General features: G+C 63.4%; 1 protein-coding gene across 1 annotated transcript; it reads left to right on the top strand.

Moving 5' to 3' along the window:
- The first annotated feature begins 6,647 nt into the window (after positions 1-6,647).
- POU2F2 (POU class 2 homeobox 2) lies at positions 6,648-23,073 on the top strand. Its single transcript, XM_054052575.1, has 16 exons — positions 6,648-6,772; positions 9,517-9,579; positions 10,340-10,374; positions 10,963-11,043; positions 12,462-12,632; positions 13,697-13,802; positions 14,771-14,862; positions 16,597-16,758; positions 16,856-16,997; positions 18,219-18,370; positions 18,447-18,617; positions 19,261-19,321; positions 19,774-19,942; positions 21,104-21,177; positions 22,446-22,621; positions 23,050-23,073. Exons 1-16 carry the CDS (start codon positions 6,745-6,747, stop codon positions 23,071-23,073), a joined length of 1,707 nt encoding a protein of 568 aa, XP_053908550.1. The 5' UTR covers positions 6,648-6,744.
- The last annotated feature ends 3,436 nt before the right edge of the window (positions 23,074-26,509 follow it).

Genomic DNA, 26,509 nt, shown 5'->3' with positions numbered 1-26,509 from the left:
TCCATCGTGATGTCCCCATGTTGGGTCCATCCATGGTGTCCCCACGTCCCCATCTTGGGTCCATCGTGGTGTCCCCATGTCCCCATGTGGAGTCCATCATGGTGCCACCATCTTGGGTCCATCGTGATGTCCCCATCTTGGGTCCATCCATGGTGTCACCATCTTGGGTCCATCGTGGTGTCCCCACGTCCCCATCTTGAGTCCACCCATGGTGTCCCCATGTTGGGTCCCCCCCGATGTCCCCCCATTGGAGCCCCCCCTTCCCCCATCCCTCCTCCCCCCCCCCGTGTCCGTCTGTCCATCCCCCGTGTGTCCCCCCCCCCCCCCTGGTGACCCCAGGCTCATTTTTGGGGGCGACCTTGAAAAGGTGGGGAGGGGTACCCGGACATCGGGGGGGGGGGGGGCGGACATTGGGGAGGGGGAGGAGGAGGATGAGGAGGATGAAGAGGGGGTTCAGACATAGGGGGGGTGGAAAACGATGATGATGATGATGAAGGGGGGGTGGATAATGGTGATGATGATGAGGAAGAAGAAGGGGTTCAGACATAGGGGGGGCAGATAACGATGATGATGAGGAAGATGATGATGAAGAAGGGGTCCAAATGTATTGAGGGGGTGGAAAACGATGATGATGATGAGGAGGAGGAAGATGATGAAGGGGGGGTCCAGACGTATGGGGGGGTGGATAATGCTGATGATGATGAAGGGGGGGTTGGATAACAATGATGATGATGATGATGATGAAGGGGGGGGGCAGATAACGGTGATGATGATGAGGAGGAGGAAGATGATGAAAGGGGGGGTCCAGACGTACGGGGGGGTGGTGGATAATGATGATGAGGAAGATGATGATGATGGGGGGGTGCGGATAACGGTGATGCTGATGAAGATGAGGGGGGGGGTTGGATAATGATGATGATGAGGAGGAGGAAGATGATGAAAGGGGGGGTCCAGACGTACGGGGGGGGGAGGGGTGGATAATGATGATGATGAAGATGATGATGAAGGGGGGGCGGATAACGGTGATGCTGATGATGATGATGATGAAAGGGGGGGTCCAGACGTGCGGGGGGGGGGTGGATAATGATGATGGTGATGATGAGGAAGATGATGAAGGGGGGGGGTCCAGACATGTGGGGGGGGGGTGGATAACGGTGATGCTGATGATGAAGGGGGGGTTGGATAACGATGATGGTGATGATGATGATGATGAAAGGGGGGGTCCAGACGTGCGGGGGGGGGTGGATAATGATAATGATGCTGATGCTGAAGGGGGTGCGGATAACGCTGATGCTGAAGGGGGGGTCCATCCGCGGGGGGGGGGGGGAGGGGAGGGGGGGGTCTCTGCTGCTGCTGAAGGATGAAGGGGGGGGGGGGGGGATGTGTGTCTGTCCCCCCGGGGTGGGGGAGGGGCTGCCCGCCCGGGTCCCGACCCCCCCCCCCCCGCGCACGTGGGCTCCGGGCCCGACCCCGTGTCCGGCCGCCCCCCCCCCCGCCCCCCCCGCCCGCGGCGGAGCCCGAGCGGCCCCCAGCGCGCATGGAGGCGGCGGAGGCGGCGCGGCGGCCGCGGCCCCCGGTAAGAGGGGGGGGGGGGACACACCCTGTGACACCCCCACCCCGGGACACCCCCCCCGGGACACACAGACCCCCCCCATCCGTTATCCCCATCCCCCCCCCCCCCGATCCGTTATCCCCATCATCTTCATCACTGGTCCCCACCCCCCCTGGTCCCCATATCCCCCCCCCATCATCTTCATCCCCATCCCCCCATCTTCACCCCCATCCCATCCCCCCCATCATCTTCATCCCGGTCCTCATCTTCACCCCCATCCCATCCCCATCCCCCCCATCTTCACCCCCATCCCATCCCCCCCATCCCCCCATCTTCACCCCCATCATCTTCATCCCGGTCCTCATCTTCATCCCCACCCCCCCCATCATCTTCATCCCCATCTTCATCCCATTCCCCCCCCTCCATCCCCGTTATCCTCATCCTCATCCCTGGTCCCCACCCCCCCCTGTTCCCCATCTCCCCCCCCCCCCCCCCCCAATCATCTTCATCCCAGTCCTCATCTTCATCCCCATCCCCTTTATCCCCATCATCCTCACCCCTGGTACCCAACACCCCCTCCCCCCATCACCTTCATCCCGGTCCCCCCCCCATCCTCATCCCCATCTTCATCCTCATTCCCATTATCCCCATCGTCACCCCCATCCCTGTCCCCGTCACCCCCATCTTCACCCCCATCCTGGACCCCAACCCCCCGTCCCATCCCCCCCATCATCCTCATCTTCATCCCCATCCTCTTCACCCTCATCCCTGTTATCCTCATCCGCGTCCTCATCTCCATCCCAGTCCCCCCATTATCCCCATCATCTCCATCCCAGTCCCCCCATTATCCCCATTCCCATCTCCATCCCAGTCCCCCATTATCCCCATCATCTCCATCCCAGTCCCCCCATTATCCCCATTCCCATCTCCATCCCAGTCCCCCCATTATCCCCATCATCTCCATCCCAGTCCCCCCATTATCCCCATTCCCATCATCTCCATCCCAGTCCCCCCATTATCCCCATTCCCATCTCCATCCCAGTCCCCCCATTATCCCCATCATCTCCATCCCAGTCCCCCCATTATCCCCATTCCCATCATCTCCATCCCAGTCCCCCCATTATCCCCATTCCCATCCCCATCCCGGTCCCCCTCATCCCCCTCCCCATTATCCTGGTCCCCCTCATCCTCTCCCATCCCAGTCTGCTCCCACTCCCATCCCAGTCTGCTCCGGGTCCTATCTTGCTCCCAGTCTGCTCCCAGTCTGCTCCCAGTCCCATCCCAGTCCTCTCTCAGTCCCATCCCAGTCTGCTCCTGCTCCCAGTCCCATCCCGGTCCCATCCTGGTCCCAGTCTGCTCCCAGTCCTCTCCCAGTCCCATCCCAGTCTGTTCCCAGTCCCATCCTGCTCCCAGTCCCATCCCAGTCCCATCCCATCCTGCTCCCAGTTCTCTCCCAGTCCTCTCCCAGTCCCATCCCGATCCCAGTGTGCTCCCAGTGTGCTCCCAGTCCCATCCCAGTCCCATCCCAGTCCTCTCCCAGCCCCATTCCCGGTCCCATCCCTCTCCCAGTGCTGTCCCGGTGCTCTCCCAGTGCTGTCCCAGTCCCATCCCAGTCTGTTCCCAGTCCCATCCCGGTCCCATCCTGCTCCCAGTGCTGTCCCAGTGCTCTCCCAGTTCTCTCCCAGTGCTGTCCCGGTTCTCTCCCGGTGCTGTCCCGGTTCTCTCCCGGTTATCTCCCGGTGCTGTCCCGGTGCTCTCCCGGTTCTCTCCCGGTCCTCTCCCGGTACTGTCCCGGTTCTCTCCCGGTTCTCTCCCGGTTATCTCCCGGTGCTGTCCCGGTGCTCTCCCGGTTCTCTCCCGGTCCTCTCCCGGTACTGTCCCGGTCCTCTCCCGGTTCTCTCCCGGTTCTCTCCCGGTCCTCTCCCGGTGCTGTCCCGGTGCTGTCCCGGTTCTCTCCCGGTGCTCTCCCGGTTCTCTCCCGGTGCTCTCCCGGTCCTCTCCCGGTTCTCTCCCGGTGCTCTCCCGGTTCTCTCCCGGTGCTGTCCCGGTTCTCTCCCGGTCCTCTCCCGGTGCTCTCCCGGTTCTCTCCCGGTGCTCTCCCGGTCCTCTCCCGGTTCTCTCCCGGTCCTCTCCCGGTGCTGTCCCGGTGCTCTCCCGGTTCTCTCCCGGTCCTCTCCCGGTGCTGTCCCGGTCCTCTCCCGGTTCTCTCCCGGTTCTCTCCCGGTTCTCTCCCGGTCCTCTCCCGGTTCTCTCCCGGTGCTGTCCCGGTCCTCTCCCGGTGCTCTCCCGGTTCTCTCCCGGTTCTCTCCCGGTCCTCTCCCGGTGCTGTCCCGGTTCTCTCCCGGTTCTCTCCCGGTCCTCTCCCGGTGCTGTCCCGGTTCTCTCCCGGTTCTCTCCCGGTCCTCTCCCGGTGCTCTCCCGGTTCTCTCCCGGTTCTCTCCCGGTTCTCTCCCGGTGCTCTCCCGGTGCTGTCCCGGTGCTGTCCCGGCGCTCTCCTCCGCGCTCCCTTTTATCGCTCTCCGTATCGACCCCCGAGTCAGAAAAAAAACCACAACAAAACCACCCCCGAGATTCCCAAATCGCGATCGAAGCGGCGGCGGCGGCGATCGATCCGGGGGGGGAGGGGGGGGCACGGGGAGAGGGGGGGTTTGGGGGGGTCAGGATGGGGTGAGGGGGGCAGAGGTGGGGGTTCAGGGGGAGATGGAGGGGTTTGGGGGGCAATGGGGGGGTTTGGGGGGTCAGAGGTGGGGGTGAGGGGGAGATGGGGGGTTTGGGGGGGCAGTGGGGGGGTTTGGGGGGGTCAGGATGGGGTGAGGGGGGAGATGGGGGGTTCAGGGGGAGATGGGGAGGTTTGGGGGGCAATGGGGGGGTTTGGGGGGTCAGAGGTGGGGGTGAGGGGGAGATGGGGGGTTTGGGGGGGCAGTGGGGGGGTTTGGGGGGTCAGGTTGGGGTAAGGGGGGGCAGAGGTGGGGGTTCAGGGGGAGATGGGGGTTTGGGGGGGCAGTGGGGGGGTTTGGGGGGTCAGGATGGGGTAAGGGGGGGCAGAGGTGAGGGTTCAGGGGGAGATGGGGGGGTTTGGGGGGGCAATGGAGGGTTTGGGGGGCAATGGGGAAGTTTGGGGGGGTCAGGTTGGGGTAAGGGGGGGCAGAGGTGGGGGGTTCAGGGGGAGATGGGGGGGTTGGGGGGGCAATGGGGGTTTTGGGGGGGGTCCTCTCTATCCCCCCTTTCCTGTCCGTCTGTCCTTCGCTGCCCCCCCGTCCCTGCGCCTCTCTGTCCGTCTGTCCCTCCATCCCCACATCCCTCTGTCCCTCTGTCCCTCTGTCCCTCTGTCTGTCTGTGCCCCCCCCCCCCCCCCCGTTCCTGATGGACAGACGGACATTGGGGAGATGGGGGGGACTATGGGGGCTATAGGGCCACGAGGGGGTCTATGGGGCGATGGGGGGGCTATAGGGGGTCTATGGGGTGATCTATAGGGCTATGGGGGTCTATAGGGGATCTATGGGGCAGGGGGGGGATCTATGGGGTCTATAGGGGATCTATGGGGCAGGGGGGGATCTATGGGGCAGGGGGGGATCTATGGGGCAGGGGGGGATGCGCTGCCACACAAAGGCTCCGTCACACGCGTGTGCGATCCCCTCCCCCCCCGGGGCCGTCGGTCGATGCGGCGCCGCGACGGCGATGATCGTCGTGATCGGAGTCCCCGCATCGATCGGCGCCGAGGGAGGAGAGCGCCGCCGCGGCTGCTGGGGATGGCTACCGGCCATGGCTACCGGCCATGGCTACCGGCCAGAGGGAATGGCTACCGGCCAGCGGGAATGGCTACCAGCCAGTGGGAATGGCTACTGGCCAGTGGGGATGGCTACCGGCCAGTGGGGATGGCTACTGGCCAGCGGGAATGGCTACCGGCCAGTGGGGATGGCTACTGGCCAGCGGGAATGGCTACCGGCCAGTGGGAATGGCTACCGGCCAGCGGGAATGGCTACCGGCCAGTGGGGATGGCTACTGGCCAGTGGGGATGGCTACTGGCCAGTGGGAATGGCTACCGGCCAGCGGGAATGGCTACCGGCCAGTGGGAATGGCTACCGGCCAGCGGGAATGGCTACCGGCCAGTGGGGATGGCTACTGGCCAGTGGGGATGGCTACTGGCCAGCGGGAATGGCTACCGGCCAGTGGGAATGGCTACCGGCCAGCGGGAATGGCTACCGGCCAGTGGGGATGGCTACTGGCCAGCGGGAATGGCTACCGGCCAGTGGGAATGGCTACCGGCCAGCGGGAATGGCTACCGGCCAGTGGGAATGGCTACCGGCCAGTGGGGATGGCTACCGGCCATGGCTACCGGCCAGTGGGAATGGCTACCGGCCAGTGGGAATGGCTACTGGCCAGCGGGAATGGCTACCGGCCAGTGGGAATGGCTACCGGCCAGTGGGAATGGCTACTGGCCAGCGGGAATGGCTACCGGCCAGTGGGAATGGCTACCGGCCAGTGGGAATGGCTACTGGCCAACAGCAATGGCCACTGGCCAGTGGTCACGGCCAACGGTCAATAGTCACCAAAGTGATGAGCAGTGGCCAACGGCCACAGTTGGTGGCCAAGAGCAGTGGTTGGTGGCCAATGCCAACGGTTGGTGGCCAACGGCCAACAGCCACGGCCACAGTGGCCACAATGGCCCCGTGTTGCGCCGTTCCCCCGAGCCGTGGGGCAGCCGTGTCACACGCGTGTGCGAGGCAGGGGTCTGTCTGTCTGTCTGTCCGTCCTCGGGGCGCCCCGGCGGCTCCCGGGGGACCCAGCGCCGGCGTGCGAGGGGGTGTGCAAAGGGATGGTGAACACCGAGGGGTGTGCAAAGGGATAGTGAGCACCGAGGGGTGTGCAAGGGCATAGTGAGCACCGATGGGTGTGCAAAGGGATAGTGAGCACCGATGGGTGTGCGAGGGGATAGTGAGCACCGATGGGTGTGCAAAGGGATGGTGAGCACCGAGGGGTGTGCAAAGGCCATAGTGAGACCCCTTAGAGTCGTGCAAGGCCAGAGGGGTGTGCAAGGCCCTGGTGAGCCCCGGGGTGGGCGTGCGAGGCTCGGGGGGGTGTGTGTGTGTGTGTGTGTGCGCGGCGTGTCGCACGCTCACGTGTGCCGGTGCCCCACGTGCCTTCGGCGTCGCCTTCCCCACAGCTGCTTCCTGTGACCCCCCCCGACCGCCATGGTGAACCCCGGCCGTGGGGCGGCAGGTACCGCGGCCCTAGAGCGGCCTGGGGGGCCATAGAGCGGCCTGGGGGGCCCTATAGCGGCCTATGGGGCCCTATAGCGGCCTGGGGGGCCCTAGAGCGGCCTGGGGGGCCATAGAGCGGCCTGGGGGCCCTATAGCGACCTACGGGGCCCTATAGCGGCGTATGGGGCCCTATAGGGCCGTATAGAGGCTATAGGGCGCCGTGGGGCCGGGGATGCTCTGGGGTTGTGGGGCTGAGGGCGCCGTGGGGCGGGGGATGCTCTTTGCCCCTATGGGGCTGTGGGGTGCTATGGGGCCATATAGGGCCCCATAGGGCTGTATAGAGGCTATAGGGTGCCGTGGGGCAGGGGATGCTCTGGGGTTGTGGGGCTGAGGGCGCCGTGGGGCGGGGGATGCTGTTTGCCCCTATGGGGCTGTGGGGAGGCTGTGGGGTGCTATGGGGCCCTATAGGACTCTACAGAGGCTGTGGGGTGCTATGGGGCCCTATAGGGCTCTATAGAGGCCGTGGGGTGCTATGGGGCCCTATAGGGCTCTACAGAGGCTGTGGGGTGCTATGGGGCCATATAGGGCCCTATAGGGCTCTATAGAGGCTGTGGGGTGCTATGGGGCTGCCGTGGGGCAGGGGATGCTCTTTGCCCCTATAGGGCTGTATGGAGGTTGTGGGGCGCTATGGGGGGGAGGTTTGGGGGGGCAGGAGATCCCTCCGGGGGGGGGGTGTCTTTGGGGGATTGGGGGTCCCCTTGAGGGGGGGGGGGAGGAGGAGGTTTGGGGGGGTCCTTTGGAGTGGGGGGGGGGGGTCCTTGGGGCCGAGGGGGGGGGGGTCTGGGGAGGGTTTGGGGGGATCTTGGGGGTCCTGGGGGGGATTAGGGGGGTCCTGGGGGCTGTTTGGGGGGATCTTGGGGGTCCGGGGGGGGATTAGGGGGTTCCTGGGGGCTGTTTGGGGGGGATCTTGGGGGTCCGGGGGGGGATTAGGGGGGTCCTGGGGGCTGTTTGGGGGGATCTTGGGGGTCCTGGGGGGGTTGGGGGGTCTGGGGAGGATTTGGGGGGGATTAGGGGGGTCCTGGGGGGGATCTTGGGGGTCTGGGGGGGATTAGAGGGGTCCTGGGGGGGATCTTGGGGGTTCGGGGGGGTTAGGGGGGTCCTGGGGGCTGTTTTGTGGGATCTTGGGGTCTGGGGGGGGATCCTGGTGGGGACTTGGGGTTCATTTTGGCTGTGGGGGTGCTCTGGGGGGGTCCCCTGGGGGGGGGTTCCCGGCAGCCCCGTTTTGGGGCGGTTTGTCCGGAACTCGGGGCTGTTTTTAACTCGGGGCGAAAGGGAAACGGGAGGGGAAGTGAAAGTGGGGGGGCGGGGGGGGGCCCCCCTATGGCAAACACCCCCACACACCCCCCGGACCCCCCATTTCCCCACCCTGAATCCCCTATTGCCCCCCCGGACCCCCCATTTCCCCACTGTGAACCCCCTATTGCCCCCCCCGGACCCCCCATTTCTCCACCCTGAACCCCCTATTGCCCCCCCCGATCCCCCATTTCTCCACCGTGAACCCCCTATTGCCCCCCCCGATCCCCCATTTCTCCACCGTGAACCCCCTATTGCCCCCCCGGACCCCCCATTTCTCCACCCTGAATCCCCTATTGCCCCCCCGGACCCCCCATTTCTCCACTGTGAACCCCCTATTGCCCCCCCCGGACCCCCCATTTCTCCACCCTGAACCCCCTATTGCCCCCCCCGATCCCCCATTTCTCCACCGTGAACCCCCTATTGCCCCCCCGGACCCCCCATTTCTCCACCCTGAACCCCCTATTACCCCCCAGACCCCCCCTTTTTCCCCGTCCCCCCCATTCCGCCCCCATTCCCTGCCCCCCCCTTTTTGACTCAGTGCTCTGATGCAAATGAAGGGGGGGGGACCCCAATGCAAATGAGGGGGGGGCACCTTTGGGGGGGGGGGGGCACCCCAATCTCTGCCCCGGGATCGGCAGACGCCGCTCTGCACCGCTGGGACCCCCCCAGTCCCCCCCAGTGCCCCCCCCAGTGCTCCCCCAGTCCTTCCCAGTCAGGACAGGAAGGGGTTAACCCAAGGTAATGGGGGGGGGGCAAGAAGCACCCCCAAATTTATTTTGAAGGGGGGATTTTGGGGGGGGTTGGGGGGGCGTCACCTCTGCATCTTCTTGGGGGGACACCAGAGTCCCCCTGGCTCAATGTCTCCCTCCTGTCCCCCCATATCCTCCTGTCCCCCCACGTCTCCATGTCCCCAATGTCCCCCCATGTCCCCCAATATCCTCATGTCCCCCATCTCCCCCATGTCCCCCATATCCCCCATCATCTCCCCCATCTCCCCCATGTACCCCCATATCCTCATGTCCCCCCAATGTCCCCCATGTCCCCCAATATCCCCATCTCCCCCATCTCCCCCCATGTCCCCCCATCTCCCCTATGTCCCCCCCATGTCCCCCATATCCCCCAATGTCCCCATCTCCCCTCATCTCCCCCATGTCCCCCCCATATCCTCATGTCCCCCCATCTCCCCCATGTCCCCCCATATCCCCCCATCATCTCCCCCCATCTCCCCCATCTCCCCCATGTCCCCCATCTCCCCCATCTCCCCCATGTACCCCCCCATGTCCCCCCAATGTCCCCATCTCCCCCCATGTCCCCCCATCTCCCCCATGTCCCCCCCATATCCTCATCTCCCCCAATGTCCCCCCATGTCCCCCCATGTCCCCCTATGTCCCCCCAATGTCCCCCCAGCACTGAGGATGTCGCAGCCCCTGGAGGTGGAGAAGGCGAGAGCGGAGCCGGGGGAGCGCACGGGTGAGGGGGGGACATGGGGGGACATGGGGGGACATGGGGGGACATCGGGGATATGGGGGGTCATGGGGGGACATGGGGGACACTGGGGGTTACATGGGGGGGACATTGGGCTCTGGGAGGGGGACATTGGGGGGTCTGGGGGGCATCAGAGGTGGGTACAGGGGGGCTATGGGGCGCTATAGGGGGGGCTTTGGGGCTGTATATAGGCGGCTGTGGGGTCTATGGGGTGATGGGGTGCTGTGGGGCGGCTGTGGGGCACTGTGTGTCGCTATGGGGCGCTACGGGGTTCTGGGGCACTGTGGGGGCTATGGGGCGCTATAGGGGTGCTATAGGGGACTGTGTGGGGGGGCTATGGGGTGGCCATGAGGGCTATGGGGAGTCCATGGGGTGCTATGGGGGGTATATGGGGCACTATAGGGGGTCCATGAGGCGCTATGGGGCACTCTGGGGTGGCTATGGGGCACTATAAGGGGTCTATGGGGCACTATGGGGCACTATAGGGGGTCTATGGGGTGCTATAGGGGGTCTATGGGGTGCTCTGGGGTGGCTATGGGGCACTATAGGGGTCTATGGGGTGCTATAGGGGGTCTATGGGGTGCTCTGGGATGGCTATGGGGCACTATAGGGGGTCTATGGGGTGCTCTGGGGTGGCTATGGGGCACTATAGGGGGTCTATGGGGCGCTATAGGGGATCTATGGGGCGCTATAGGGGGTCTATGGGGCGCTATGGGGCGCTATAGGGGTCCCCCTCTCGTCGCAGACACAGAAAGAAATGGACCAGACACGAGCCATCAGGTGAGATGTGGGGCAGATGTGGGGCAGATGTGGGGCAGGTTGGGGGGGGGTTGTGGGGGGCTGTGGGGCAGCTATGGGGCAGCCCCCTCCCCCCCCATATTCCCCCCCAACCCCACTGCCCCCCCCCTCAGCCCCAGACAAACAAAACCCCCTCCTTCGCCCCCCCTGGAGCCAAGGTGAGAGACCCCCCCTCTGCCCCCCAACTCTGACCCCCCGCCCCATAACACCCCCTCTGCCCCCCAACTCCGACCCCCCGCCCCATAACACCCCCTCTGCCCCCCAACCCCGAACCCCCGCCCCATAACACCCCCCTCTGCCCCCCAACCCCGACCCCCCGCCCCATAACACCCCCCCTGCCCCCCAACTCCGACCCCCCGCCCCATAACACCCCCCCCATGGGTACCCCCCCATCTCCCCCCCCCAAGGGTCCCCCCTTTTTTGCCCCCCCCACTCGGTTCCTGTTTTCACTGTTTTCGGGGGGGGGGGAAAACCCGTTTCGTCCCCCGGGGGTGGCGGCAGCAAAACAGGAAATTGGGGGGGTGGGGAACCCCAAAATCCCCTGAACCCCCCCTCCCTTCCCCCCCCCAGGTTAAAGCCGAGGAGGAGCTGCCCCCCCCCACGCAGCCCCCCCTGCCCCAGCTGATGTTGGGGGGCTCCCAGCTGGCCGGGGTGAGTGGGGGTCCTGGGGGGGGGGCACAAAGTGGGGGGACACAAAGTGGGGGGGACACAAAGTGGGACACACACACACACACGGGGACACTGTGGGGGGGGCTTTGCTGCTGCTGAGGGGGGCGCGGGGGGGGGCGCGGGGCTGGAACTGATGCGCTGCCCCCCCTCTCTGTGTCCCCATCTCCCCCCAATGTCCCCCCATCTCCCCCCATGTCCCCCCAATGTCCCCCATCTCCCCATCACTGCCCCCCATTATTTCCCTCCTGCCCCCCATTATTCCATCCCCCCGCCCCCCTTTTCCCCTTGCCCCCCCTTTTCCCCGCCTGCCCCCCTTTCCCCCCTGCCCCCCCATTTCCCCCCTTTTCCCCCCTGCCCCCCCTTTCCCCCTGCCTCCTCATTCCCCCCGTGCCCCCCCATTCCCCCCTTTCCCCCATTTCCCCCCTGCCCCCCCTTCCCCGTGCCCCCCCTTTCCCCCCTGACCCCCTTTTCCCTCGTGCCCCCCTTTTGCCCCCTTTTCCCCCCATTTCCCCCTGCCCCCCCTTTTCCCCCCTTCCCCCCCTTTCACCCTGTCCCCCCCATTCCCCCTGTGCCCCCCATCCCCCCGTGTCCCCCATTTCCCCCCCGTGCCCCCCTTTTCCCCCCTTTCCCCTGTGCCCCCCCTTTCCCCCTTCCCCCCCATTCCTCCGTCCCCCCCTTTTCCCCTGCCCCCCCTTTTCCCCCCATTTCCCCTTTTCCCCCCATTCCCCCCTGTCCCCCCATTCCCCATTCCCCCCCTGTCCCCCCCTGTCCCCCCCTTTCCCCCGTGTCCCCCTCATTCCCCCCTTTGCCCCCGTTTCCCCCCATTCCCCCCATGTCCCCCATGTCCCCCATTCCCCCCTATTCCCCCCATTCCCCCCGTCCCCCCCGGTGTCCCCCCCTTTTCCCCCATTCCCCCGTGCCCCCCCTTTCCCCCCGTCCCCCCCGGTGTCCCCCCCATTCCCCCCCCATTCCCCCCCGGTGTCCCCCCCTTTTCCCCCCCCCCATTCCCCCCGGTGTCCCCCCCTTTTCCACCCCCCTTTCCCCCCCGGTGTCCCCCCCTTTTCCCCCCCCCATTCCCCCCCGGTGCTCCCCCCTTTTCCCCCCCCCATTCCCCCCCGGTGTCCCCCCCATTCCCCCCACTCCCCCCGGTGTCCCCCCCTTTTCCCCCCCCCATTCCCCCCCTGTCCCCCCCGGTGTCCCCCCCATTTCCCCCCCCCATTCCCCCGGTGTCCCCCCCCATTCCCCCCCCTGCCCCCCCGGTGTCCCCCCCTTTTCCCCCCCCCATTCCCCCCCGGTGCTCCCCCCTTTTCCCCCCCCCATTCCCCCCGGTGCTCCCCCCTTTTCCCCCCCCCCATTCCCCCCCGGTGCACCCCCCTTTTCCCCCCCCCCTGCCCCCCCAGCTGGCGGCCCTGGTTCCGGCGCAGCAGCAGCTGATGCTGCACCGCGCTCAGGCGCAGCTTTTGGCGGCGGCGGCGGTTCAGCACCAAAGCGGCTCCGCGGCTGCGCCCCCCCCCGCCGAAGGGACCCCCCCGCAGCTCGCGCTGTCCCAGCCCATACAGATCACCGCGCAGGTAACGGGGGACCCCACAAAACACCCCCAAAACACACCCCAGAGCCCCCCCCCCAGAGCCCCCCCATCACCCCCCACAATGTCTTCCCCCCCCCCCCCCCCCCCATGGGTGCCCCCCCCTTGGCCCCCCAACACCTCTCATGCCCCCCCCGTGGGTGCCCCCCCATCTCCCCATAGGTGCCCCCCCCTTCCTGCCCCCCCCATGGGTGCCCCCCCCCTTTCCTGACCCCCCCATGGGTGCCCCCCCATCTCCCCATAAGTGCCCCCCCACTTCCTGACCCCCCCCATAAGTGCCCCCCCCTTCCTGACTCATGGGTGCCCCCCATGGGTGCCCCCCCATCTCCCCATAGGTGCCCCCCCCTTCCTGCCCCCCCCATAGGTGCCCCCCCCTTTCCTGACCCCCCCATGGGTGCCCCCCCCCTTCCTGACCCCCACCATGGGTGCCCCCCCCCTTTCCTGACCCCCCCATGGGTGCCCCCCCATCTCCCCATAAGTGCCCCCCCACTTCCTGACCCCCCCATGGGTGCCCCCCCATCTCCCCATAAGTGCCCCCCCACTTCCTGACCCCCCCATGGCTGCCCCCCATCTCCCCACAATGTCCCCCCCATCTCCAAGACCCCTCCAAAGTCCCCCCCCATTTCTTAGACCCCCCCCCATGGGTGCCCCCCCAAACACCCCCCATCTCTTAGACCCCCCCCATGGGTGCCCCCCCAAACACCCCCCATGCCCCCCCCATCCCCTCCCACCCCCCACAGTGGGTCCCCCCATCCCCCCCCCACCATGGGTGTGTCCCCCCCCATCTCCAAGACCCCCCCAATGTCCCCCCCCCATTTCTTAGACCCCCCCCCATGGGTGACCCCCAAACACCCCCCATCTCCAAGACCCCCCCCCAATGTCCCCCCCCATTTCTTAGACCCCCCCATGGGTCCCCCCTCCCATCTTTCCACCCCCCCCCCTTCATTTCCAGCTCACCCCACAGGTAACAGGGACCCCCCCCACCCCCTGGGTCCCCCCCAAACCCCATCCTGGGGTGCTGCCCCCCCCTGTCCCCCCGTGTCCCCCCAGGACATCCAGCAGCTCCTCCAGCTCCAGCAGTTGGTGCTCGTCCCCGGCCACCACCTCCAGCCGCCCCCCCAATTCCTGCTGCCGACCCCCCAGCAGGGACAGCAAGGTCTGGGGGGGCCAGGACCCCGGCCGAGGGGGTTTGGGGGTCCCCAGGGGGGGTTGGGGTGCTCAGAGACCACAGGGAGATTGGGGTTATTGGGGTACTTGGGTGCTGGGGGGGGTTCAGGGGTGCTGGGGAGGGTTCAGGGGTGCTGAGGGGGTCTTAGGGGTCCTGGAAGGGGGTCTTTGGGGTGCTGGGGGGGGTCTTTAGGGTGCTGTGGGGGGGGTTCAGGGGTGCTGGGGGGGGTCTTAGGGGTCCTGGAAGGGGGTCTTTGGGGTGCTGGGGGGGTATTTGGGGTGCTGGAAGGGGGGTCAGGGGTGCTGGGGGGGTTCTTGGGGTTCTGTGGGGGGGTTCAGGGGTGCTGGGGGGGTCTTAGGGGTCCTGGAAGGGGGTCTTTGGGGTGCTGGGGGGGTCCTTGGGGTGCTAAGGGGTCTTTGGGTGCCGGAAGGAGATCTTTGGGGTGCTGAGGGGCGTTCAGGGGTGCTGTGGGGGTATGTGGGGTGCTGGAAGGAGGTCTTTGGGGTGCTGAAAGGGGGTCCTTGGGGTGCTGGGGGGTTTCAGGGGTGCTGTGGGGGTATTTGGGGTGCTGGAAGGAGATCTTTGGGATGCTGAGGTGGTTCAGGGGTGCTGGAAGAGGTTCTTGAGGTGCTGAGGGGGGTCTTTGGGTGCTGGGGAGGGTTCAGGGGTGCTGGGGGGGGTATTTGGGGTGCTGGAAGGGGGTCTTTGGGGTGCTGGAAGGCGGTCTTTGGGGTGCTGAGGTGGGTCCTTGGGGTGCTGGGGGGGTTCTTGGGGTGCTGAGGGGGTCTTTGGGGTCCTTAGAAGGTTGTCTTTGGGGTGCTGGGGGGGGGTCTCGTGGGTGCTGAGGGGGGGGCCTCGGGTTCTGGGGGGGTCCCTGGGGTGCTTGGGGGGTCCCTGGGGGTCCCTGGCATTTTGGGGTGTCCCCCCCCCCTTTGACCCCCCGTTTCCTCTCGCAGGGCTGCTCCCCACCCCAAACCTCTTTCAGCTACCTCAGCAAAACCCGGGGGGGCTCCTGCCGAACCCGCCCCGGGGGGGGCTGCCAGCACAGGTACGGGGGGCTGCACCCCAAAACCAGCCCCGGGGGGGCTGCCAGCACAGGTACGGGGGGGCTGCACCCCAAAACCAGCCCCGGGGGGGGCTGCCAGCACAGGTACGGGGGGCTGCACCCCAAAACCTGCCCCGGGGGGGGCTGCCAGCACAGGTACGGGGGGCTGCACCCCAAAACCTGCCCCGGGGGGGGCTGCCAGCACAGGTACGGGGGGCTGCACCCCAAAACCAGCCCCGGGGGGGGCTGCCAGCACAGGTACGGGGGGCTGCACCCCAAAACCTGCCCCGGGACCCCCCAAAACCCCTCAGCATCCCCTTTCGCATCCAAGGAGGCAGGAGGCATGGGGGGGGGGAAAGGACATATTGGGGTGTAGCCCCCCCCAAACCCCCTTTCTTTCCCAGACAATGACTTTGGGGGGGGCTGTACCCCAATATCCCCCTCCAAGCCCCCCCAGACCCCTCAGCCCCCCTTCTCTCCCATCCAAGGGTGCAGAGAGGGCTGGGAAAGGAGATATTGGGGTACATCCCCCCCAAACCTCCCCAAACTCCCCCAGCCCCCCCTTATCTCCCACCCAATGACTTGGGGGGGGGGGCTGCACCCCAATATCCCCCCCTGAACCCCTCAGCCCCCCCTCTCCCCCATCCAAGGGTCCAAGTAGCATCGGAGGGGTTGTGGAAGGAGATATTGGGGTTCATCCCCCTCCAAACCTCCCCAAACCCCCCCAGCCCCCCCCAATGACTTGGGAGGGGGGGGCTGCACCCCAATATCCCCCCCCTGAACCCCTCAGCCCCCCCTCTCCCCCATCCAAAGGTGCAGGGAGCATTGGAGGGGTGGTGTGGAAGGAGATATTGGGGTGCATCCCCCAAACCTCCCCAAACTCCCCCAGCCCCCCCTTATCTCCCACCCAATGACTTGGGGGGGGGGGCTGCACCCCAATATCCCCCCCTTGAACCCCTCAGCCCCCCCTCTCCCCCATCCAAGGGTGCAGGGAGCATTGGAGGGGTGGTGTGGAAGGAGATATTGGGGTGCATCCCCCCAAACCCCCCCAGCCCCCCCTTATCTCCCACCCAATGACTTGGGGGGGGGGCTGCACCCCAATATTCCCCCACCCTGAACCCCTCAGCCCCCCCTCTTCCCCACCCAAGGGTGCAGGGAGCATTGGAGGGGTGGTGGAAGGAGATATTGGGGTGCATCCCCCCAAACCTCCCCAACCCCCCCCAGCCCCCCCTTGTCTCCCACCCAATGACTTAGGAGGGGGGGCTGCACCCCAATATCCCCCCCTTGAACCCCTCAGCCCCCCCTCTCCCCCATCCAAGGGTGCAGGGAGCATTGGGGTGGTGTGGAAGGAGATATTGGGGTGCATCCCCCCAAACCCCCCCAGCCCCCCCTTATCTCCCACCCAATGACTTGGGGGGGGGGCTGCACCCCAATATTCCCCCACCCTGAACCCTCAGCCCCCCCTCTTCCCCACCCAAGGGTGCAGGGAGCATTGGAGGGGTGGTGGAAGGAGATATTGGGGTGCATCGCCCCAAACCTCCCCAAACCCCCCCAGCCCCCCCTTGTCTCCCACCCAATGACTTAGGAGGGGGGGCTGCACCCCAATATCCCCCCCTTGAACCCCTCAGCCCCCCCTCTCCCCCATCCAAGGGTGCAGGGAGCATTGGGGTGGTGTGGAAGGAGATATTGGGGTGCATCCCCCCCCAAACCCCTCAACCCCCCTCCCTTGCCTCCCAGCCAGCGACTCGCCCGGGTCTCCCCGAGTCCCACCTCCCCGCCGGGGCCCCCCCAAAATGCCTGGACCCCCCCCCGCCCCCCGAGGAACCGAGCGACCTGGAGGAGTTGGAGCAGTTCGCTCGGACCTTCAAGCAGCGGCGCATTAAGTTGGGCTTCACCCAGGTGGGACCCTTTCCTTTTTGGGGGGGGACCCCCCCCTTGCACCCCATCAGTTGGGGTGTCCCAAGGGTGACCCCCACCCTCCGTTCCCCCCCCCCAGGGTGACGTGGGTTTGGCCATGGGGAAGCTCTACGGGAACGACTTCAGCCAAACGACGATCTCGCGCTTCGAGGCGCTCAACCTCAGCTTCAAGAATATGTGCAAACTCAAACCGCTGCTCGAGAAGTGGCTCAGCGACGCCGGTGAGGGCACCCCGACATCCGCACCGGGGGACCCCGACATCTGCACCGGGGGGACCCCGACATCCGCACCGGGGGACCCCGACATCTGCACCCGGGGGGAACCCGACATCCGCACCGGGGGGGGACCCCAACATCCGCACCGGGGGGACCCCGACATCCGCACCGGGGGGACCCCGACATCTGCACCGGGGGGACCCCGACATCTGCACCCGGGGGGGACCCCGACATCCGCACCTGGGGGGGTACCCCGACATCCGCACCAGGGGACCCCGACATCTGCACCCGGGGGGGGGACCCCGACATCCGCACCGGGGGACCCCAACATCTGCACTGGGGGGACCCCGACATCTGCACCGGGGGGGACCCCCAACATCCGCACCCGGGGGACGCCTCTGCGGGGACCCCCAACATCCGCACCCGAGGGGAACCCAACATCTGCACCTGGGGCACCCCAACATCCGCACCGGGGGGGACCCCGACATCCACACGTGGTCTCCATCCTCTCATGGTCCCCATCCCCACGTGGCCCCCAGTCCTCATCCCTCCATGATGTCCCCATGGACCCCCCATCCCCCAAATCCCCTTCACCCCATCACAGTTGGTTCCTCAAGGTGGTGGGGCTCCATCCCTTCGTGTCCCCATGTCCTCCCTTGATGTCCCCATCCCTCCATGATGTCCCCATGGTCTTCCCACGCCCCGAATCCCCTCCACCTCATCATGGTTGGGTTCCTCAAGGTGGTGACTCCATCCCTTCCTGTCCCCATCCCTCCATAATGTCCCCATCCCCTTCCATCCTTGGTGGTCTCCATCCCTTCGTGTCCTCATGGTCTTCCCACCCCTCCAATCCCCTCCACCCCTTCACCGTTGGGTTCCTCAAGGTGGTGACTCCATCCCTTCCTGTCCCCATGGTCCCCATCCCTCCATGATGTCCCCATCTCCTTCCATCCTTGGTGGTCTCCATTCCCCATGGTCCTCATGGCCTTCCCACCCCCCAATCCCCTCCACCCCTTCACGGTTGGGTTGCTCGTGGTGGTGGGACTCCATCCCTTCGTGTCCCCATCCCTCCATGATGTCCCCATCCCCTTCCATCCTTGGTGGTCTCCATTCCCCACGGTCCTCATGGCCTTCCCACCCCTCCAATCCCCTCCACCCCTTCACCGTTGGGTTCCTCGTGGTGGTGGGACTCCATCCCTTCGTGTCCTCACGCCCCCCTCCCCGCAGAGACCATGTCGGTGGACTCCACCCTGCCCAGCCCCAACCCCCTCAGCTCCCCCAACTTGGGGGGCTTCGAGGGTCTCCCCGGACGCCGACGCAAGAAACGCACCAGCATCGAAACCAACGTCCGCTTCGCTCTGGAGAAGAGCTTCCTGGCGGTGAGACCCCCCCCGTCGCCCCCCGCCCCCCCATGGTGGGGTGTCCCCCCCCTCACGGCGCCCCCCGTCCCCCCAGAACCAGAAGCCCACCTCGGAGGAGATCCTGCTGATCGCCGAGCAGCTCCACATGGAGAAGGAGGTGATCCGCGTGTGGTTCTGCAACCGCCGCCAGAAGGAGAAACGCATCAACCCCTGCGGCGCCCCCGGGCTGAGCCCCCCCGGAAAGACCCCCGCCTACGGCCCCCAGGTGCCGCGCGCGCCCCACCCCCGGGGGGACCCCACCTCCAGGGGGACCGCGGGCTTCACCTCCGTATGGTCCCACCTCCATATGGTCCCACCTCCATATGGACCGTGGGCTTCACCTCCATGTGGTCCCATCTCCATATGGACTCTGGGCTTCACCTCCATGTGGTCCCACCTCCATATGGACTGTGGGCTTCACCTCCATATGGTCCCACCTCCATATGGACCGTGGGCTTCACCTCCATGTGGTCCCACCTCCATATGGACCGTGGGCTTCACCTCCATATGGTCCCACCTCCATATGGACCGCGGGCTTCACCTCCGTATGGTCCCACCTCCGTGTGGACCGTGGGCTTCACCTCAGTATGGTCCCATCTCCATATGGTCCCACCTCCATATGGACCGCGGGCTTCACCTCCATATGGTCCCACCTCCATATGGACTCTGGGCCCTCTATACCCCCCCCCCCATACCCTATAGGTGCCCCCTATACCCCCCCATACCCTGTCCTGCCCCCCCCCCCATATCACTGCCCCCTATGTCCTGGTCCTCTATATCCTTTGTCCCCCCTGCCCCCCCCATCTCTGCCCCCCCCATTTCTGCCCCCCCATTTCTGCCTCCCCAACCCCTCCTCTGTGCCCCCCCAGGTCGGCAGCCCCGGTGTCGCCCTCGCGCCCCCCCCGGCCTGTGCCCCCCTCAGCACAACGGGTACTGCCCCTGGGGGGGAAAAAGGGGGGGCTCTAGGGGGGGGGGGCTTTATGGGAGGAGGGGGGGACACCCTAAATATTCAGTAGGACTCCCCCAAACCCGTGTGTTTCGGGGGGACCTACACAAACACCACACTGGGGGGGGGGGGGTAATGGTTTGGGGGGGCCTTAAAGGATTGGGGGGGGCTTTCGGGATTGAGGGGGTTCTAAGAGGACTAAGGGGGCGTTAATGGGACTGGGGGGGCTTCAATGGATTGGGGGGGCTTTAAAGGACCGGGGGGGTTAATGGATTGGGGGTTCTAAGGGGATTGGGGGGGCTTTAATGGATTGGGGGGGTTAATGATGGGGGGGTGTAAGGGGATTGGGGGGGTTAAGGGGATTGGGGGGGGTTAAGGGGATTGGGGGGGTCTCTGGTGAGGGGGGGCCCATACTGACCCCCTTTCCCCCCCCCAGTGACTACCTTGTCTCCGGGCGGGGGGTCGCTGCCCCCCCCCCGGGCGCTGTGGGGGGGCCGGGGCGGTGCCCCCCCCCGCCACGCCGCCCCCCCCCACCACCAGCACCACCCCGACCCCCCCGAGCGGCCCCCACGGCCCCGTCGGCCTCGCGGGGTGAGTTTGGGGGGGTCCGGGATGGGGGGGGGGGTTAATGGGGTGCTGCTGCCCCATAGCGCCCCACAGCATCCCCGCAGCATTCCCCCCTCCCTCAGCCTCCTCCCAGCCCTATAGGGCCCTATAGGGCTCCCGCAGCCCCCCCCACCCCCCCCAGCCCTATATGGGGCCCGGGGCATCCCCTGCCCCACACCATCTCCAGCCCCATAGCGCCCTATAGCTACCATACAGCCCTATAGGGCCCCTATAGACTCCCCCCCCCCAAATGTATATGGGGCCCACGGCACCTCCCTGCCCCATAGCAGGGACTCTGTAGCCTCTATAGGGCCCTATAGGGCCCCCCCAGCGCCCCACAGCCTCCCCACAGCCCTATGGGGGTGAAGAGCACTGCTCGGCCCCACAGCATCATATAGCCTCTATAGGGCCCTATATGGCCCCACAGCCTCCTCACAGCCCTATAGGGCCCTATATGGCCCCACAGCCTCCACACAGCCCTATAGGGCTCCACAACACCCCACAGCCCTATAGGGCCCCATATGATCCCACAGTACCCTATAGCCTCCTTACAGTCCTATACAGCCCTATAGCCGCCCCCCAGCCCTATAGGGCTCCATAGCACCCCACAGCCCTATAGAGCCCTATATGGCCCCACAGTACCCCACAGCCTCCTTACAGTCCTATATGGCCCTATAGCCTCCACACAGCCCTATAGGGCTCCACAACACCCCACAGCCCTATAGGGCCCCATATGGTCCCACAGTACCCTATAGCCTCCTTACAGTCCTATACAGCCCTATAGCCTCCCCACAGCCCTATAGGGCTCCATAGCACCCCACAGCCCTATAGGGCCCTATATGGCCCCACAGCCTCCCCACAGCCCTATAGGGCCCTATACGGCCCTATAGCCTCCCCGCAGCCCTATAGGGCCCCATATGGCCCCACAGCCTCCCTGCAGCCCTATAGGGCTCCATATGGCCCCCCAGCCTCCCCGCAGCCCTATAGGGCCCCACAGCCTCCCCCCAGCCCTATAGGGCCCTATATGGCCCCACAGCCTCCCCGCAGCCTTATAGGGCTCCACAACACCCCACAGTCCTATAGGGCCCCATATGGCCCCCCAGCCCCCCCCCAGCCCTATAGGGCCCTATAGGCCCCCCCTGACCCCCTTTGCTTTGCAGCAGCTCAGTGCTTGGGGTGCCCGCGGGGTTAAACCCGGCGCTCATGGCCACCAACCCGCTGGCCACCATCCAAGGTGCGTGGGCCACCTCGCACACGCGCGTGCAACGCCCCCCCCGCTGCCCGCATGGGGGGGAGTGAGTGTGCAAAGGGTGTGAGAGGAAAGGGGGAGTGCGAGGGGTGAGTGTGCAAAGGGTGTGAGAGGAAAGGGGGAGTGCGAGGGGTGAGTGTGCAAAGGGTGTGAGAGGAAGGGGGGAGTGCAAGGAGCCGTGAGCTGGGGGTGAGAGACCCTGCGTGGGCGTGCAAGGAAGATTGCACGCGTGTGCAAGGAGCCGAGTGTGGGCGTGCAAAGCCCCGCGTGCGCGTGTGCCCCCCCCATGGTCTGGGCCTCCCCTCACTCCTCCCTCCCCCCTTGCACGCTCATTGCACGCTTGTAACACGCTAAGAGCACGCGTGTAACACACTCAGCGCATGCCAGCGGGGGGGGGGCCGCCCTGGGGGACACACTATAGATTGGGGGGGCCCTATGGTGTGTGTGGGGGGCCCTATGGATTGGGGGGTCCCTATGGGTTGGGGGTTTCTGTGGAATTGGGGTTCCTATAGGGGGTCCCTATGGATTGGGGGAGACCCCTGGAGTTGGGGTTTCCATAGGGGGTCCCTATAGATTGGGGGGGCCCTATGGGGTGTGGGGGGGTCCCTATAGATTGGGGGGCCCCTATGGAGTTGTGGATCTCTATGGAGTTGGGGTTCCTATAGGGAAGTCCCTATGGATTGAGGGAGGGTCCCAGTGGAATTGGGGTTCCTATAGGGGGTGCCTATAGATTGGGGGTCCCTATGGAGTTGGGGTGCATTGGGGGGGTCCCTACGGATTGGGGGAGACCCTCTGGAGTTGGGGTGCATTGGGGGGGTCCCTATGGATTGGGGTGGGTCCCTCTGGAGTTGGGGTTTCCATAGGGAGTCCCTATGGATTGGGGGGTCTCTATGGAGTTGGGGTCCCTATAGGGAGTACCTATGGATTGGGGGTCCCTATGGATTGGGAGGGGTCCCTCTGGAGTTGGGATTCATTGGGGGTCCCTATGGATTGGGGGGGGTCCCTCTGGAGTTGGGGTTCATTGGGGGGTCCCTATGGATTGGGGGGGGTCCCTCTGGAGTTGGGGTGCATTGGGGGGTTCCTGTGGATTGGGGGGGTCCCTCTGGAGTTGGGGTTCATTGGGGGGTTCCTATGGATTAGGGGGGGTCCCTCTGGAGTTGGGGTGCACTGGGGGGTTCCTATGGGTCGGGGGGCCCCCCCCCCCGGAGTTGGGGTGCCCGGGGGCCCCCCCTGACCCCCCCTTTTCTCCGCAGCTCTGGCCGGTGGTGGAAGTCTCCCCCTTTCCCTTGAGCCGGGGGGGCCGCTGGTGTTGGGGGGCGGCGCGGGGACCCCCACCCCCCCCGCCATGGTGCCCCCCCCGCTCTTCCTCAACCAAGGGGGGCCCCTCCCGCTTTTGGGGACCCCCCCGTCTGCTGTGGGGTTGGTGCCGGTGCCCCCCCCGGCCATGGCCCCCCCCTCGCCCTCCCCCTCCTGCTCCTCCTGCAGCTCCGACAGCCCCCACCCCCCCCCGGGGGACGAATGAGGGGGGGGGACCCCAAAAAGGGAGGGGGGGCCCCAAGGATTGGGAGGGAACCCCTTGCTTTGGGGGGGAAATCCCTTGATTTGGGGGGGACCCCTTGGTTATTGGGGAGGGGGGGGTCCCTCAATTGGGGGGGGCCTAAAGATTGGGGGGGGAAATCCCTTGATTTGGGGGGGACCCCTTGATTTGGGGGGGGCCCCAAAAGGGAGGGGGGACCCTGAAGATTGGGGGGGGAAATCTCAAAGATGGGGGGAACCCCTTGATTTGAGGGAGTCCCTCAGTTGGAGGGGGCCTCGAGTAAGGGGGGGGACCCCCTTGATTTGGGGGGGACCCCAAAGATTGGGATCGACCCCTTGATTTGAGGGGGAACCCCTTGATTTGGGGGGGGAGCCCAAAGATTGGGATCAACCCCTTGATTTGGGGGGGAACCCCTTGATTTGGGGGGAGACTCTCAATTGGAGGGGGCCCCAGAGATTGGGGGGGGCCCTCAATGATTGGGGGGGACCCTTCAATTGGGGGGGCCACCCCTCAATAATTGGGGGGGAACCTTCAATTGGGGGGGGCACCCCTCAATGATTGGGGGGGTCCTCGTTGGGAGGGGGGTCAGTCGGGGTGTCCCTAATGAGGGGGGGATGACCCTTCAACGGGGGGGGACGACACCCCAAAGATGGGGGGGGTCTCCCCTCAATGATGGAGGGGGGGGGCGCCCCCCAATTCCGCTACAGACCAAAAAACTGCACCTAATGATTCTGGGGGGGGGGTCCCCCCCTAATGATTCTTTGAGGGGGGGGGTCCCCCCTTAATTAATCGCCTCCCCCCAAATTAATTAATTAATTGGGGTGGGGGAGAATACCCTTAAAAAAAAAGGCGATTTTCTGCCTTTTTTTTTGGGGGGGGGGGGGAAGAACCCCAAAAGTGGGTATTTCACACCAAAAAAAACCAACTCGGGCGGGCGGGGGGGGGGGGGGCCCCCCCCCCCCCCCCCCCCGCTGATCCCAAAGCTTTTTACGTAACTCGTGACCTCGGGGCCGCTTGAATGTCGGGGGGGAAGGGGTTAATTTATTGTTAATTGGGGGGCGTTAATTGGGGGGGGGGAGCAGCCCCCCCCCCCCCCCCCATTATTTATTTATTGGGGGGGAGTGAAGAAAAGGGGGGGGGGAAAGGGGAAAAAAAGGGGGGAAAGTGAAGAAAATGGGGGAAAAGGGAGGAAAAAACCCTAAGGAAAAGAACGAGGAACGGGGAAAAAAGAAGGAAAAATGGGAAAAAAGAAGGAAAAATGGGAAAAAAGAAGGAAAAATGGGAAAAAAGAAGGAAAAATGAAGAATAACGCGAGGAAAAGAGCGGAAAAGGGGAAAAAAAGGTGAAATGAAGAGGAGAAGGAGTGAAATCAAAGCGGAGAAAAGTGAAATAAAGATGGGAAAAGAGGGAAAAAAGGGAGAGAAGAGGAAAAAAGGGAAAGAGAATGGAAAAATAAGATGGGAAAAAGTGAAATAATGAGGAAAAATGAAGAATAATTCAAGGAAAGAGGAAAAAGAGAGAAAGGGGAAAAAAGCTGAAATATGGAGGAAAAAAGGTGAATGAAGGAGGAAAAATGTGGATTAAGGAGGAAAAACGTGGATTAAAGAGGAAAAAATGTGGATTAAAGAGGAAAAAAGGTGAAATACAGAGGAAAAAGGTGAAATACAGAGGAAAAAAGGGGAAATAAAGCGCAAAAATGTGAATTGAAGAGGAAAAATGTGAATTAAAGACAAAAAGAAAAGGGGGAAATAGAAAAGAAAGGAAAAATGGAAAAGAAAGGAAAAAATGGGAAAGAAAAGGAAAAAAAAACCCTCAAAAGAAAAGGGAAAAAATGGAAAAGAAAAGGGGAAACCAAAAGGCAAAGGATGAGAGAAATGGAAGAGGGAAAAAAGCCAAAGAAAGAAAAAAAGCAAAAGAACAGAGGAAAAAAAACCCCGAAATAAAAAGGAAAAGGGAAGAAAAAAAAAGGTGGAAAGAAAGGAAAGGAGAGGAAAAATGGAGAGGGAAAAGGAAAAGAGGAAACCGGCAAAAAAAAATAGAGAAGAGGAAAATGGGAGAAAGGGAAAAACGCCAAAAAAAGGAGGAAAAGATGGAAGAAAAGGAAAAAATGATCAAAAAGTGGAAAAACGTCAAAAAAAAAAAGGAGAAAAAAAGCACAAAAAAAAGAGGAAAAAGGAAAAAAAGAACCACAGAAAACCCAAGAAAAATAAAACGAATTAAAGAGGAAAAAATCCAAAGAAAAAACAAAGAGGAATCCCCTTTGCGGCGGTGCCCCCCCCGCAGTGCCTGACCCCCCCCAGGAAACAAAGAACCCCAAAATCACCGCTTTTGGCCTCAAAACGGCTGAAAGGGGGGAGGAGGGGGTGGGGGGGGCCTCTAAACCCCCCCCCCCGGACACAAATACCTCAAAGAGCCCCAAAACCCCCCCGTTTCACCCCAAATCCCCCCCCTAAAAACCTCATTGAGGGGGGGGTGATGATGGATTGGGGGGGGTCACAGCTCTGAATGTTCCCCCCCCCCCTTTTTTGGGGGGTTTTGGGGTTTTGGACAGTGAGAAAACAAAAAAACACACAAAAAAAGAAGAAAAAATGACAAAAAAATCAATTTTTTTGGGGGGGGAGGGGTGGTTTTGGGGTTTTTTAATGTAGAAAATGAGCGTTGGCGACGCTTCTGGGTGGAAAAATAGAGGAAAATGGTAAAAAAAGGGGGGAAATAAAGGAGTGAAGCTCCTGCCCCCCAAAAATCTGACGGCGAAGGAGCGGGAGCCGCGCTCGGCAGCGACCAAACCGAAAGTGACCCCAAACCGAGGGAAAAAGGGAGAAAAAGAAGAAAAAAAAGCAAAAAAAAAGGGGGAAATGGAAAAAAAAAGGAAAAAAGTGAAAAAAAAAAGAAAAAAAAAAAGCTATAAAGCAAAAAAATGGGGAAAAAAGAAAAAAAATGGGGGGAAAACCCCCAAAAATGGTGAAAAAAAGGCAAAAAAAGTGCCAAGAAATGTCCAAAAAGTCATAAAAGCACCAAAAAATGGTAAAAGGACTCAATAAAAGGAGAAAAAGCACCAAAAAAAGGGGCAAAAAAAGGCAAAAAAAGGGGCAAAAAGCACCAAAAAAAAGGCGGGAAAAGCGCTCTCAAAATGGTGGAAAACGCCAAGAAAGGCGGAAAAAAAACCCAAAGTGTTGAAAACAAAGCCAAAAAAAGCACCGTGAAAGGAAGAAAATGCTGAAAAATACCCAAAAAAAGACAAAGAATAATAAAAAATACCCAAAAAAAAAGGTGGAAATCGAACGGGAAAGAATTTAAAAGGATTGAAAAGGATAAGAAATGCCCCAAAAAAAAGAAAAAAGGCAAAAAAAATGGACTAAATGTTAAAAAAAGGACAAAAATGGCCAAAAAAGGACAGAAATGGTCAAAGAAAGGACAAAAATGGCCAAAAAAGGACAAAAATGGCCAAAAAAAAGGACAAAAATGGCCCAAAAAGAACAAAAATGGCCAAAAAAGGACAACTATGGCCCAAAAAAAGGACAAAAACGGCCAAAAGGACAGAAAAGGCCAAAGCTAAAGGCCGGAAAGCGGCGTGAAAAGACAAAGAAAGGCCCGAAAAGGCCCCGAAGGCCGAAAGGCGCCGAACCGCACCCGAACCTCAGCCAAAAATTGTACAAAATACCACAAACGAATGGAATTTTAGACCAAAAAACGGCCCCGGCGGCCGGGGGGGGGGAACCCCCTGGACACGGTGGCTTTTGGGGTCCCCCCCACCTCCTCCTCCTCCTCGTCCTCCTCTCC

Source organism: Cuculus canorus, chromosome 35 (genome assembly GCF_017976375.1).
Source record: "Cuculus canorus isolate bCucCan1 chromosome 35, bCucCan1.pri, whole genome shotgun sequence".
NCBI classification, from domain to species: domain Eukaryota; kingdom Metazoa; phylum Chordata; class Aves; order Cuculiformes; family Cuculidae; genus Cuculus; species Cuculus canorus.
Note: the sequence above shows the minus strand (reverse complement) of the source record. Positions and strands in the feature narration are given on the sequence as shown.